Source organism: Scatophagus argus, chromosome 12 (assembly GCF_020382885.2).
Source record: "Scatophagus argus isolate fScaArg1 chromosome 12, fScaArg1.pri, whole genome shotgun sequence".
In the NCBI taxonomy this organism is placed as follows: domain Eukaryota; kingdom Metazoa; phylum Chordata; class Actinopteri; family Scatophagidae; genus Scatophagus; species Scatophagus argus.
The window spans coordinates 14,244,287-14,260,418 of record NC_058504.1 but is presented as its reverse complement, the minus strand read 5'-3'; the positions used below and the strand labels follow the sequence as shown (position 1 = coordinate 14,260,418).

The following is a 16,132-nucleotide window of genomic DNA, read 5'->3' as shown; positions in this document are numbered from 1 at the left end:
CACTGAAGCTCTTAATAAATTTTCACAGTGACCACGTAATGTCATTATGTTTGTTCTTATGTGTTTTCTGTTAGACGTGTTGTTATTGCATTTATGTATCCACGTGCCCAGTGTTAGGAAACATGACATGAACTAGTTCAAAGTTCAGTTCACAATTTTTAAATTGAACTAGTTCAGTTCAAAGTTCATAATTCAAAATTTTGAACTAAGTTCAAGGTTCCAAAAACGAACTAGTCCATAGTCTTTTTTTCTTCAGTACGCTGCTGCGAGCTATTATTTGTCAAAATTATTTCCACAGTCCACAGAGAACCACAAACAGCAATTATTTTAGCAGCTTTAAGACTGAAACTATGTGGCACATTCATCTTCGTATCCAATCTTGAATCCTTGTCCAACCAGGGTTTACATTAGCATTGAGGCGACAGCACTTAAAATACTGGTATTTCCCTAACGCAGGGGTCGGCAACGCGCGGCTCTGGAGCCGCATGTGGCTCTTCAGCGCCTCCCTAGTGGCTCGCTGGAGCTTTTTCAAAAGTGTATGAAAATGGAAAGAAATAGGGGGGAATATATATTTTGTTTTAATATGGTTTCTGTAGGAGGACAAACATGACACAAACATTCTTAACGTTTTCCAGTGCTGTAAAAATGTTTATAATAAATATTAAATTTCAACATTTCTGTCAACGACGATGTGCGTCACAGCCTGCGACACACGTTTTGGCGCGGCGCGGTGCCAGGCAGGTGGCTGTTGGAAACAAACCGGCGGGTGTGTCATGGGCCATGGATCCCAAAGGGGAAAAGCGAAAGATAGCTGATGAGAACAGAGGATTCCAGGAAGAATGGACCGAATCATTTGCTTTCATTGCCGATGCGGAAGGATTGCCTGCATGTTTGCTTTGTAATGAGAAGTTGTCAAATAACAAAAAGTGCAATTTGGAAAGACATTTCCAGGGAAGGCATGCTAAATGTGCAGCAGACCACCCAGTTGGGAGTGAGAGAAAAAGTGCGATTGCTTTACTTCTGGAGAAATTAGAGGAGCGCAAAGACAGATTTAAGAGGTGGATTGCATCTCCAAACTCCACTTCTGCTGCTAGTTTTGCTGCAACCCGGGAGATAATAACGCGTGGAAAACCTTTCACAGATGGTGAGTACGTGAAGGATTCATTCATCAAATTAGTCATTTTGGTAAGCTAATATACACTTACAGCCTGTGTTCCCTTCATACAAGGCTTATATAAGGCTTTTAATTTTTTGCGGCTCCAGACAGATTTGTTTTTTGTTTTTTTTTTTGGTCCAATATTGCTCTTTGGACATTTTGGGTTGCCGACACCTGGTCTTAACAAACACCAGATATAATTTCACCATAAGGTTGTGCTTTGCGGCCCTGCGATTGACTGGCGACCAGTCCAGGGTGAACCCCGCCTCTCACCCGCAGTCAGCTGGGATAGGCTCCAGCTCCCCCGCGACCCTGACGGATAAGCGGTATAGAAAATGGATGGATGGATGGTTGTGCTTTGCAACAAAACTGTTACAAGTTGAGCTATTATTTATTTCCCTCACGTTGGGTCCTGTAATTAGCCAACGCACTTTTCATATGTGTAGGTAGTTTCAAAGATGAACATTTGCCATTTGCTACATCTCTGTTTTGTGACAAAACGTAGTTTAAACAGTCATAACTAAAAGCTCAAATTCTATACTAAAAACATAGAATTGGAGGATTGGAGAACTGGATTTTGCATCAAGGAAGGCCGGAAAAGTCAGGTTTTAGTTTTAGTTTGTGTTTTGTGTTCTTAGTGCAATAGTGTAATAATTAGACTTTATTTAGTGTGTTTTTTGTGTGATGAAGGATTTGTGCTATTTAGAATATTTATTCTACATTTTATTTGTATATTATTCTTAAGATTTTATATTATTGTTTGTTTAATAGGGGTGGGCTCCAGAGAGAGGAAGAGAAGGTGTTGTCCTTTGCATCCAGGACAGGATTAACATGATGGCCCTGTTTAGTTCCACACAAAAACTGATCTGTTCACATAATTATATTGTCATAACATCATCATCATCAACATAACATTGATCATTATTGTATAAATTTGTTGTATAAAATAAAATCTAAATGTATGCAAACTCATTCACAAAGATAAAGTAAAGGTGTATAGAATTTTACAAAGTTATTTTCAATAAACTGGCAGGAGACAAGTGATAAGTTAAAGGGACAGCAGTGAAATGCTTTGTTGATTTTTAAAGCTGAGTCCTGCTTCACGTCTCCTGTGCATCTGTTGAAACAACTAAAGTGTCCCCCGTGTAACATAAAGTCTATGCACAGCACCGAGGTTTCTACATGCCTTGTAAGTTAAATCACATAAATGAAGTATTACACAACACAACATATCAAATAATGATATAAATAATATTTATGTTACACAGGCAACGGACAAAGATTATTTTTTTAGCTCTGTCAATGGCTGACAGACTGCTGACATGAAACTGAGATTTTCTTGACCTAACAGTATAGTTTGTCACCTGATAAACATTCTCGTAGTGTCTCTGCACTGCTTCTATGTCGGCTCTCAATACATCAACACGTCAAAACACACATCGGTGCTTCACCTACTGAACCTGAAAAGTATCATTCCAAACTCTCAAAACGAAACTTACAGACAGCTGACTGTTGAGTCGTGAATTAATTATGATTTCACAGTGTATATTTTGACAGGACAAGTTTATACCTGGTAATAGCACTATTATATTATTATAATGTTACTGTATTTATGTATTATGTTATGATGTTACTGTAGTCTTACATGACTCTGGACTGTTTGTATATTAACTCTCTATCGTAACTTTAAAACACACAGTGGCGCTTTATCAACTTTGAACTTGAAAACCCTTTCGGTTTCAGTTCATAACAAAACTTGCCATCGCAGCAACATATTGCCCAACATGAAGACAACTCAAAGCCGGAGAGAGTTAACCTTGTTAGATTTCAAGCTTTTTAAGTTTTGCTTACTTGATCTATACATTCTAGTATACATTCAGTCGTCTTTCAAGTGATTTTTTTAAATAAATTAAATTGTTAAGCTGACTTAACATTGGGAAAACATGTTTTAAACAAATATTATGTTAACTCAATACTGCTCTGATAAACCTTACCAACGCATTTGTTTTTGACATTTTGTCAGTTTGAAGAGTCATGTCTTTACATCACATGAACTTTAAAACACACAGTGCTGCTTTATCAAGTTTGAACTTGAAAATCCTTTCGGTTTCAATTCATAATAAAACTTGCCATTGCAACAACCAAAATGTCGCCCAAAATGACTGGCTGAGGGAAGGCTTTATAGGCAACTCAGTGCCAACACACGATCTTTTTGGCGGTACTTTCTCCTGACAAGGACTAAGAAGACAACCCAAAGCCGAGGAGAGTAAACCTTGTTAGATTTCAAGCTTTTTAAGCTTGGCTTCTTCCTTACTTGATCTATACATTCTAAAGACTCTTTATGAATTTAAGAAGAAGATCATTTTACTGTGCCACGGATACAAACACAATTGTTATGGTTTGGCTTTGCATGTTTTTTGTTGTGTTTTTCTCCTTGTGCTCTCTCTGTTCCCCCTCCTTTTTCTGTTCTTTTTGCAGAACCTGTGTGTGGCAGGGGATGTGGTTGGTTCCTCCATTTGGCAGCAGAGGCACACCTGAGTTCTAGGCCTGCACTCCTGCTTGCTGCCGGATTATTCTGCGCTCTACCTCTGTGTGCTGTTCTCCTGTGTTATGCTGCCGAAGATTTCTTCCTGCCAGCCAGCTCCCTGCCTCCTCAGCCTGCTTTTGTTCTGCATGGTGAGGCTAAAGTGACATTGGCCCACTCAAAATGTCCTGTGAAATTTTCTAGTTTGCACTGTTACTAGAACTTTAACAGTGTCACTGCGCTGCACAAGGATGTTTATAATAAACTGAAAAGACTTTAAAACAAGAAGTGTTCAGACATTATTGCTTGAGTAAATGGCATAATCTCACAGAGGACTTCTTATGGCTCAATTAAACTAGTTGGAATATAATTTCTTTTATTTCTAGTGAACTACAATATTTATTATCACCATCAGGCATAGTTTTATTAACTTTCTTTGTAAAGTATAGGCCTGGTGTTTGTCGCCATATGAGCAAGTAACAGGTGAGGAGGTTTTCCTGTGCTTGACATATCAATGGCATGTTAAGGATAAACACAAATAAGCAGAGGAAGGTTAAAAGTCATTCATTTTATTTTCAAAAAAAACACCACCAACATGAGTCTGAAAATGTCATGTACACACCATCATGTCGGGTGACTGCGTTGAAAGTGATGTCCCACGTTGAAAATGAGAAAACTTTCCAAAGCCCTTGGTTTCCTGTCGCATCACAAGCATTTCAGCAAGATTTCTTATCTTAGTCCTGCTGTCTGTATAGGTTTTCAAACGTTTCGCTTCGTGATCGAGCATGAGAGCGCCGAGGAGACAAGCGCGCAGGGCAAGGAATACAGTGAAGCCGCAGGGGGCTGCTCTTCCCCACAGATGACTTCAACTGTTCTCTAAATAGATGAACTACAGCACTGTTGAATTCTTCTGTGATGGTTTTTCTGATCACTGTCATCGAACTGTTTCTGACCATTTCCTTCCACTCCTTCTGCAATTTCTCACAAATTTCATGGTGAACTTCGGGCAGAAATGAGAAAGACTGAATTGCCAGTTCTCCACATTCCAAATGATGGTTACACAGACCGTGTGAATTTTGAGCCAGCCTCACAAGGATTTCATGAGCAGACTTAATACTGCAGCGTAGAGTATTTTTATCATTGTCTTCAACACGTGACAATGTCTTGTAGACGTCACTTTTTTTAAAAATGCTTCTCAGATTCTTATGATCCAAACAGAAAGAAGTGTCCTTGCTTTTTTCAATATACGGATAAAAAACACTGCAGGGACATGAGATAGTGGCATAACTGAGATTTTTAAAGTAATTTGGACCGTTTAATCCCCACGACTTTGTGTAAAGCACATAAGTGTAAACACCATAACGCATAAACCATGCAACGGCACTGTCTATAATCTGAAACATACAAGGGTCAGGTCTGTTCCTCTTTAAACACGGGCTGTAATACGTGTAAATCAAAATTTGTTTCACCATTGTTCCATTTTGGCACATAAAGCTATCCAGTTGTTTAATTAAAATTTCTTCACTGTGGATTGCTGTTTTTGGACCACCAGACTCTTTGTTGTTTGTAAAATCTGGATAAACTGGTGGAAAAAACTTTTGTCTGTTGTCTTTCATGAGGATGACAGAAAATGCATATTGCTTCTCTCTTTCAGCTTCTTCTGGTCTTATATAATGATGCAATACCCTCTCAAAAGACACATTATTATCATTTTCCTCTCCTTCAGTTGAAAACTGTCTCACCGGGTGATTAAACATTTCTGTGTTGTCACAGCGGTTTGTTGTTTGTTTCCAGATGTCTTTTAACGATTGAATACTTTCCATCATATTATGGTATAACAGATTTGTCTCACTGTTGTTATGGTTTTGTTATTGTCGTGTTATCGATATGATGGCTTGGTGCTCCGATTGTAACCGGTCCACTGTGAGCACTGTGGTCGGTAGTCAGGAAACGAAACCGTTGATGTGTAAGAAAACTTCAAATTCGCATCAAAGATTTTGTTTTAACGCAAATACTTCCCTCGTGACCCTTTGTCACTTTTTATATGGCCAAGAATAAACAGGACACTAATACAAGAAGTGTCCGTTTATTCATTCCGATATACTGGTTGTCACTCAATACACACCATGTAGTTCTTCTGTCACTGGTTGATTTATTTATCCCGACTGTATCTCTGTCGCCGAAAACCGTCGTCGACCTGTTTAAACACATGATGATGAATACAGTTAAGAGTACTTCATATTACACACAAACTGTAAATATACACAGAGAAACATAAAAACACATAAATGAACAAACCTCGCTGGCTGCACAAGAGATCAGGCCCGCATCTTTTCCAGTCTTTTGAATGAAACTTTTGAAGGAAACCTTTGAAGAAAACTTTAGCGGGAGCACCGCCTCTTTATTGTGAGATGGGTTCGAACTCGCTATTACCATAGTGTCTCGTATATTGGGTCACTTGAACACATTGTAAAGGCTGGCTTGACCGCAGTCTTTTTTGTGCCGCCTACACGTTACTTACTTACTTCCACTTACTTACTTACCTGCACTACAGATGTCATTGTAGATATGGAGAAAAAACGATTTCAACACTTTGCTTTGTTGAATGTTAACTCTCTATCGTAACTTTAAAACACACAGTGCTGCTTTATCAAGTTTGAACTTGAAAATCCTTTCGGTTTCAATTCATAATAAAACTTGCCATTGCAACAACCAAAATGTCGCCCAAAATGATTGGCTGAGGGAAGGCTTTATAGGCAACTCAGTGCCAACACACGATCTTTTTGGCTGTACTTTCTCCTGACAAGGACTAAGAAGACAACTCAAAGCCGAGGAGAGTCAACTGTATGAAATGTATAAAATGGAAAGAAATAGGGGGAATATATATTTTGTTTTAATATGGTTTCTGTAGGAGGACAAACATGACACTAACAGTCTTAACGTTTTCCAGTGCTGTAAAAATGTTTATAATAAATATTAAATTTCAACATTTCTGTCAACGACGATGTGCGTCATAGCCTGCGACACACGTTTTGGCGCGGCGCGGTGCCAGGCAGGTGGCTGTTGGAAACACACCGGCGGGTGTGTCATGCTAAATGACATGCTAAATTTGCAGCAGACCACCCAGTTGGGAGTGAGAGAGAAAAAGTGCGATTGCTTTACTTCTGGAGAAATTAGAGGAGCGCAAAGATAGATTTAAGAGGTGGATTGCATCTCCAAACTCCACTTCTGCTGCTAGTTTTGCTGCAACCCGGGAGATAATAACGCGTGGAAAACCGTTCACAGATGGTGAGTACGTGAAGGATTCATTCATCAAATTAGTCATTTTGGTAAGCTAACATACACTTACAGCCTGTGTTCCCTTCATATAAGGCTTTTAATTTTTTGCGGCTCCAGACAGATTTGTTTTTTGTGTCCAATATGGCTCTTTGAACATTTTGGGTTGCCGACCCCTGCCCTAACGCTTTGTTGCCGCCCATTCAGTCCACACTAGTAGCAGCTTCAGCTTTCACGCCTACAGCATATTCTCAAAAACACGAGCAAAACTTGCTGCTTGAATCGTGTTTATCTTTATTATGAAAACAAAACCAGGACTGTAGTCCTTAAGGTGCAAATGTTTTTCCATTTCAGTACTTTTTGAAATAGTCAAACGAAGTTGAGTCTGAGCGGTCCGAGCTAGCGCTGCCTTCGTCCATACTCCGTCTTTTGATGACGTATTTGTTACTGCGACAGGTATGACAGCTGTCGCCAGGTTGGATGCTTTTTCCGCTACATATTAAGGGTTGTTCAGCGTGGGTTTTCGCCTGATAGGCTCTACTGAAATCTGGCACGCTCTTGAACGAAATTATACTGTGAGAGAGCGCCGTTCACAAACGCCAGAACTAACGCGTTCACAATAACGATCATCAAGCGGAAATACCGCACGTTCAGTTCACGTTCGCTCAAAATATGAATGAGTTAGGAGAGGAGATAGGAGAAACAATCAGACAATCTGTAGTTTTTCCTGTGTTTTCCAACACCTGTCGGACAGTCGGTAGCAGGGATCTAGAGAAGTAGCAGACGCAAACCCAGGAGCAATACCATAGCTTTCAACTCGCAGCATCACTGCAGTTTGCAGCAGGTTGTCCATGCATACTTTTTTCGAAACTTTGCTAAATAAATTGATTATTTGTCAAAGCAACAAAAAAAAAAACCCCAAAAAAGGTTCGTGCTTCCTGCTATAGATTGTCTTTGCACAAAACTATTGCTGGCATAGATTCACTCATCTTACTCTACTTTTGGCGATGCAAAGATCTTGTATAAAGCCGACATCCTACTTTCTCGTGATCGTTTCATCATTGTGTATGTGTGTAGGAGGGTGAATGATCGGTGGAGTGATAGCTCTTGCCGTTAATACGAGATCTCCAAGTTTTTGGGCCACGTCAACAAACTGCTTGTAGTTACACGTCCGGATGGGGACGAAGTGAAGGTGTCATCCTTCGCGCTATGTTTTTTTTTATGTCTTAGGCACGTGCGAACTGCGCAGCCGCTTTGCATGACACAAGGAGGGCGGCACGAGCGCTTGGGAAAACATGCGCCGCTACATGGTTTTCTATTATCTGTGATATCACTGTGTAGGGAATCGGCAAATGGGCGCCCCCTGCAGCTGCAAGGTGCTTGCTGAGAAGCTGTCGTGCACTGAAGCTGTGTGTGAGAAAGGGAAGGGGGGGCAGTTCACCTCTGGGTGGGTCTCTCCCAAATTGAACGGGTGGGGGGAATCCACTGTTTCTGTCTTTTCGTGAAATGGCCAAATGAAAATAGGTAATACAAAACGATTATGTGGTCACCAAGGTGAATTGGTTTAGTCGACTCCTGGTCGTGAGTGACAGCGTTGAGAAACTTGATGATTGTCGAGTGCCGAGTAAACGCAGAGATGGACAGAAAAAGGTCAAAGCCATCAGGTGGCCAATTTAGGAAAGAAATAAAAGAAGGAGAGGTGAAACGAGCAAAAGATAAAGGTATGCAATGTTCTCTCTGTATGATTACAGTATCCATGTCATGAACGAAGGGCTAATGTTAATTGTTAGCCTTCCTGCTATGATGCTTGCTGTGCTTATACAGCAGTAATTCATCTTAACAAACACCAGATCTAATTTCACCATAAGATTGTGCTTTGCAACAAAACTGTTACAAGTTCAGTTATTATTTATTTCCCTCACGTTGGGTCCTGTAATTAGCCAACGGACTTTTCATATGTGTAGGTAGTTTCAAAGATGAACATTTGCCATTTGCTACATCTCTGTTTTGTGACAAAATGTAGTTTAAACAGTCATAACTAAAAGTGTGCCAAGCATAGAATTGAAGGGCTGGATTTTGCATCAAGGAAGGCCGGAAAGGTCAGGTTTTAGTTTTAGTTTGTGTTTTCTGTTCTTAGTGCAATAGTGTAATGATTAGACTTTATTTAGTGTGTTTTTTGTGTGATGAAGGATTTGTGCTATTTAGAATATTTATTCTATATTTTATTTGTATATTATTCTTAATATTTTATATTATTGTTTGTTTTATAGGGATAGGCTCCAAAGAGAGGAAGAGACATCTAAATGTATGCAAACTCATTCACAAAGATAAAGTAAAGGTGTATAGAATTTTACAAAGTTATTTTCAATAAACTGGCAGGAGACAAGTGATGAGTTAAAGGGACAGCAGTGAAATGCTTTGTTGATTTTTAAAGCTGAGTCCTGCTTCACGTCTCCTGTGCATCTGTTGAAACAACTAAAGTGCCCCCCGTGTAACATAAAGTGTAGGTATTGTATTGTATTATTACAAATCAATATCGCAGGAAGTTAAATCACATAAATGAAGTATTACACAACACAACATATCAAATAATGATATAAATAATATTTATGTTACACAGGCAATGGACAAAGATTATTTTTTTGGCTCTGTCAATGGCTGACAGACTGCTGACATGAAACTGAGATTTTCTTGACCTAACAGTATAGTTTGTCACCTGATAAACATTCTCGTAGTGTCTCTGCACTGCTTCTACGTTGGCTCTCAGTATATCAAAACACACATTGGTGCTTCACCCACTGAACCTGAAAAGTATCATTCCAACCTCTCGGAACGAAACTTACAGACAAGCTGACTGTTGAGTCGTGAATTAAAGTCCTACAGCTGGCAGTGAGTGCAATTAGAGAAACTCAGGGGAATGACAATATAGATTTTTGATAGAAAGGTAACTCACTCGTTAAACTCAGGTAGCACGTTAGTTTTGGCAGGTTATGGCTGTTATTCTGTGCACATTATTTCAAGGCCAGTGCTTTTCATCATAGCGTGTGATAAAGTTTCATTAAGCCAATTCTGGTCTGACCACATCCACAGTTGTTCCACACCCATGGATAACATTTACAGTGAACAACAATAGTGGACTCATTGATGTCATAAACCACATGCTTTTCATAGCAGGAGACTCACAGGTGTAGTGCTGACTTTCTGTTCGTCTTACTGAGACATTTACAAGAAACTGAGCTGTTGGTACTGTTATTACGTCCACCAGTGTTTCTCCTGTTGTGACAAGTGAAAATACTGTGTTATCAGTCCACTGACAATATCTTTTAAATTGAAGATTGAAAGATTTAATTTCTAAATGGATTGATACATCCATTGTTGTTATTTTTTATTATTATAATTATTATTTTTTTTAGTTTAATCTATGATAGTAGATCATGATATGATATTATATTCTGTTCTTTGGTCTGGTTTGGAAATGCTTCTCTCTCTCTCCCCACTCCAGCCTTTTCCAGGTGCTTTTCTTTAATTTGATGAATAAACCTTAAGTGATGCCTTAAATATTTGCGTTAACATGAGTTGAAAGTCTCCTTTCAGGTGAATGATTTTATAAATTAAATTGTTAAGCTGAGAGAACATTCAGGAAACATGTTCACTAAGGTATTGCATTAACTCAATACTGCGGTGATGAACCTTACCAACACATTTGTTTTTGACATTTTGTCACGTCTTTACATCACATGAAAAAGATCATTTTACTGTGCCACGGATACAAATGCAATAAGTAAAACTGCTCTTGGTGACTGTGAAGTGTAAGGGACGTGGAGACTGGATTCAGTGCGAGTCCTCATGGTTCCTCAATGTGAAAACAAACAACTATAACTTGTGTTAAAATAAATCAGATAAATAAAACTTTTATATTTGTAATAAGCTAATGAGGAGAGATAGAGTGATTCCACTTAATTCCTGTATAATTTCATAGTGAATATTTTGACAGGACAAGTTTATACCTGGTAATAGCACTATTATATTATTATAATGTTACTGTGTTTATGTAAAAGAGACTAGAGATGTTCTAAAGACTCTTTATGAATTTAAGAAGAAGATCATTTTACTGTGCCACGGATACAAACACAATTGTTATGGTTTGACTTTGCATGTTTTTTGTTGTGTTTTTCTCCTTGTGCTCTCTCTGTTCCCCCTCTTTTTTCTGTTCTTTTTGCAGAACCTGTGTGTGGCAGGGGATGTGATTGGTTCCTCCATTTGGCAGCAGAGGCACACCTGAGTTCTAGGCCTGCACTCCTGCTTGCTGCCGGATTATTCTGCGCTCTACCTCTGTGTGCTGTTCTCCTGTGTTATGCTGCCGAAGATTTCTTCCTGCCAGCCAGCTCCCTGCCTCCTCAGCCTGCTTTTGTTCTGCATGGTGAGGATAAAGTGACATTGGCCCACTCAAAATGTCCTGTGAAATTTTCTAGTTTGCACTGTTACTAGAACTTTAACAGTGTCACTGCGCTGCACAAGGATGTTTATAATAAACTGAAAAGACTTTAAAACAAGAAGTGTTCAGACATTATTGCTTGAGTAAATGGCATAATCTCACAGAGGACTTCTTATGGCTCAATTAAACTAGTTGGAATATAGTTTCTTTTATTTCTAGTGAACTACAATATTTATTATCACCATCAGGCATAGTTTTATTAACTTTCTTTGTAAAGTATAGGCCTGGTGTTTGTCGCCATATGAGCAAGTAACAGGTGAGGAGGTTTACCTGTGCCTGACATATCAATGGCATGTTAAGGATAAACACAAATAAGCAGAGGAAGGTTAAAAGTCATTCATTTTATTTTCAAAAAAAACACCACCAACATCAGTCTGAAAATGTCACGTACACATCATCAGGCAGTCGTGGATCAGCGGTTAGGGTGTCGGACCCGTAACCGGTGGATCGCTGGTTCGATTCCCCATCCCGGTGTCCATGGCTGAGGTACCCTTGAGCAAGGTACCTAACCCCCACTGCTCCCCGGGCGCTGCACGCGGTCGCCCACTGCCCCGGGTTTGCTGTGTGTGTGTGCACGTCACTTGGGTGGGTTAAATGCAGAGAACAAATTTCGTTGGAGTGAGTTCCCTCCAATCACAAAATATGTCACTTTAATCTTTAAATCTTTAATCATGTCGGGTGACTGCGTTGAAAGTGATGTCCCACGTTGAAAATGAGAAAATTTCCCTCCAATCACAAAATATGTCACTTTAATCTTTAAATCTTTAATCATGTCGGGTGACTGCGTTGAAAGTGATGTCCCACGTTGAAAATGAGAAGACTTTACAAAGCCCTTGGTTTCCTGTCGCATCACAAGCAATATAGCAAGATTTCTTATCTTAGTCCTGCTGTCTGTATAGGTTTTCAAACGTTTCGGTTCATGATCGAGCACAAGAGCGCCGAGGAGACAAGCGCGCAGGGCAAGGAATACAGTGAAGCCGCAGGGGGCTGCTCTTCCCCACAGATGACTTCAACTGTTCTCTAAATAGATGAACTACAGCACTGTTGAATTCTTCTGTGATGGTTTTTCTGATCACTGTCATCGAACTGTTTCTGACCATTTCCTTCCAATCCTTCTCCAATTTCTCACAAATTTCATGGTGAACTTCGGGCAGAAATGAGAAAGACTGAATTGCCTGTTCTCCACATTCCAAATGATGTTTACACAGACCATGTGAATTTTGAGCCAGCGTCACAAGGGTTTCATGAGCAGACTTAATACTGCAGCGTAGAGTATTTTTATCATTGTCTTCAACACGTGACAATGTCTTGTAGACGTCACTTTTTTTAAAAATGCTTCTCAGATTCTTATCATCCAAACAGAAAGAAGTGTCCTTGCTTTTTTCAATATACGGATAAAAAACACTGCAGGGAGATGAGATAGTGGCATAACTGAGATTTTTAAAGTAATTTGGACCGTTTAATCCCCATGGCTTTGTGTAAGCCAAATCAGTGTAAACATCATAACGCGTAAACCATGCATCGGCACTGGCTAGAACCTGAAACATACAAGGGTCAGTTCTGTTCCTCTTTAAACACGGGCTGTAATACGTGTAAATCAAAACTTGTTTCACCATTGTTCCATTTTGGCACATAAAGTTATCCAGTTGTTTAATTAAAATTTCTTCACTGTGGATTGCTGTTTTTGGACCACCAGACTCTTTGTTGTTTGTAAAATCTGGATAAACTGGTGGAAAAAACTTTTGTCTGTTGTCTTTCATGAGGATGACAGAAAATGCATATTGCTTCTCTCTTTCAGCTTCTTCTGGTCTTATATAATGATGCAATACCCTCTCAAAAGACACATTATTATCATTTTCCTCTCCTTCAGTTGAAAACTGTCTCACCGGGTGATTAAACATTTCTGTGTTGTCACAGCGGTTTGTTGTTTGTTTCCAGATGTCTTTTAACGATTGAATACTTTCCATCATATTATGGTATAACAGATTTGTCTCACTGTTGTTATGGTTTTGTTATTGTCGTGTTATCGATATGATGGCTTGGTGCTCCGATTGTAACCGGTCCACTGTGAGCACTGTGGTCGGTAGTCAGGAAACGAAACCGTTGATGTGTAAGAAAACTTCAAATTCGCATCAAAGATTTTGTTTTAACGCAAATACTTCCCTCGTGACCCTTTGTCACTTTTTATATGGCCAAGAATAAACAGGACACTAATACAAGAAGTGTCCGTTTATTCATTCCGATATACTGGTTGTCACTCAATACACACCATGTAGTTCTTCTGTCACTGGTTGATTTATTTATCCCGACTGTATCTCTGTCGCCGAAAACCGTCGTCGACCTGTTTAAACACATGATGATGAATACAGTTAAGAGTACTTCATATTACACACAAACTGTAAATATACACAGAGAAACATAAAAACACATAAATGAACAAACCTCGCTGGCTGCACAAGAGATCAGGCCCGCATCTTTTCCAGTCTTTTGAATGAAACTTTTGAAGGAAACCTTTGAAGAAAACTTTAGCGGGAGCACCGCCTCTTTATTGTGAGATGGGTTCGAACTCGCTATTACCATAGTGTCTCGTATATTGGGTCACTTGAACACATTGTAAAGGCTGGCTTGACCGCAGTCTTTTTTGTGCCGCCTGCACGTTACTTACTTACTTCCACTTACTTACTTACCTGCACTACAGATGTCATTGTAGATATGGAGAAAAAACGATTTCAACACTTTGCTTTGTTGAATGTTAACTCTCTATCGTAACTTTAAAACACACAGTGCTGCTTTATCAAGTTTGAACTTGAAAATCGTTTCGGTTTCAATTCATAATAAAACTTGCCATTGCAACGACCAAAATGTCGCCCAAAATGATTGGCTGAGGGAAGGCTTTATAGGCAACTCAGTGCCAACACACGATCGTTTTGGCGGTACTTTCTCCTGACAAGGACTAAGAAGACAACTCAAAGCCGAGGAGAGTCAACTGTATGAAATGTATAAAATGGAAAGAAATAGGGGGGAATATATATTTTGTTTTAATATGGTTTCTGTAGGAGGACAAACATGACACAAACGTTCTTAACGTTTTCCAATGCTGTAAAAATGTTTATAATAAATATTAAATTTCAGCATTTCTGTCAACGACGATGTGCGTCATAGCCTGCGACACACGTTTTGGCGCGGCGCGGTGGTGCCAGGCAGGTGGCTGTTGTAAACACACCGGCGGGTGTGTCATGCTAAATTTGCAGCAGACCACTCATTTGGGAGTGAGAGAAAATGTGCGATTGCTTTACTTCTGGAGAAATTAGAGGAGCGCAAACATAGATTTAAGAGGTGGATTGCATCTCCAAACTCCACTTCTGCTGCTAGTTTTGTTGCAACCCGGGAGATAATAACGCGTGGAAAACCGCTCACAGATGGTGAGTACGTGAAGGATTCATTCATCAAATTGGTAAGCTAATATAGCTAACATACACTTACAGCCTGTGTTCCCTTCATATAAGGCTTATATAAGGCTTTTCATTTTTTGCGGCTCCAGACAGATTTGTTTTTTGGGTCCAATATGGCTCTTTGAACATTTTGGGTTGCCGCCCATTCAGTCCACACTAGTAGCAGCTTCAGCTTTCACGCCTACAGCATATTCTCAAAAACACGAGCAAAACCTTGCTGCTTGAATCGTGTTTATTTTTATTATGAAAACAAAACCAGGACTGTAGTCCTTAAGGTGCAAATGTTTTTCCATTTGAGTACTTTTTGTAATAGTCAAACGCAGTTGAGTCTGAGTGGTCCGAGCTGGCGCTGCCTTCGTCCATACTCCGTCTTTTGATGACGTATTTGTTACTGCGACAGGTATGACAGCTGTCGCCAGGTTGGATGCTTTTTCCGCTACATATTAAGGGTTGTTCAGCGTGGGTTTTCTACTAAAATCTGGCACGCTCTTGAACGAAATTATTCTGTGAGAGAGCGCCGTTCACAAACGCCAGAACTAACGCGTTCACAATAACGATCATCAAGCGGAAATACCGCACGTTCAGTTCACGTTCGCTCAAAATATGAATGAGTTAGGAGAGGAGATAGGAGAAACAATCAGACAATCTGTAGTTTTCCCTGATGTGTAATGCGGGCTACTCGAGCACAGTTTCCAACACCTGTCGGACAGTCGGTAGCAGGGATCTAGAGAAGTAGCAGATGTAAACCCAAGAGCAATACCATAGCTTTCAACTGTTTGCAGCAGGTTGTTGTTGAAGCACACTTGCTTCCCCGAGTAGGTTGATGTGAGAGAGTTAAACAGAGTCAGTTATTTATTTAGAAACAAAGATCTTTGGAGATCCCACCTCAGAGTACAAGTCTGTTTCAGCCAAACGCCAAGTGGGATCTAAAGCACTCAAGGAAGTACATCATTATATACTTTAAGATAACACCGGGTGTTAGTCTCAACACCTTTCCACTCAGTCACTCGATTTTAATTAACCCCTTGGTGTCCATACCGGTGTGTTCTACACCCAATACTAGGTAAAATGATTTGGCGTTGGGACTAAGAGCGTAAGGACCTTGTTCGAAGTTGTGTCAAAGTTGCGTTGGAATTTTACCTGGCCCCATCTGCTTTGGGATGGTGCCTTTAATTTATAAGGGCTCCAGTGTCCGCCAGTGTATGCTCTCACCATACTCCAGTCACCAC

At 39.8% G+C, this 16,132-nt stretch overlaps 2 protein-coding genes across 2 annotated transcripts; both read right to left on the bottom strand.

Moving 5' to 3' along the window:
- Positions 1 to 4,229: 4,229 nt before the first annotated feature.
- On the bottom strand, positions 4,230 to 6,506 carry LOC124068036. Its single transcript, XM_046405923.1, has 2 exons — positions 5,979 to 6,506; positions 4,230 to 5,877 (listed from the first exon to the last, which is right to left on the bottom strand). The coding sequence occupies exon 2, from the start codon at positions 5,504 to 5,506 to the stop codon at positions 4,415 to 4,417; it is 1,092 nt and encodes a 363-aa protein (XP_046261879.1). The 5' UTR covers positions 5,507 to 5,877; positions 5,979 to 6,506; the 3' UTR covers positions 4,230 to 4,414.
- Positions 6,507 to 11,994: 5,488 nt separating this feature from the next.
- LOC124068034 lies at positions 11,995 to 14,077 on the bottom strand. Its single transcript, XM_046405918.1, has 2 exons — positions 13,894 to 14,077; positions 11,995 to 13,792 (listed from the first exon to the last, which is right to left on the bottom strand). The coding sequence occupies exon 2, from the start codon at positions 13,419 to 13,421 to the stop codon at positions 12,369 to 12,371; it is 1,053 nt and encodes a 350-aa protein (XP_046261874.1). The 5' UTR covers positions 13,422 to 13,792; positions 13,894 to 14,077; the 3' UTR covers positions 11,995 to 12,368.
- Between the last annotated feature and the right edge of the window lie 2,055 nt (positions 14,078 to 16,132).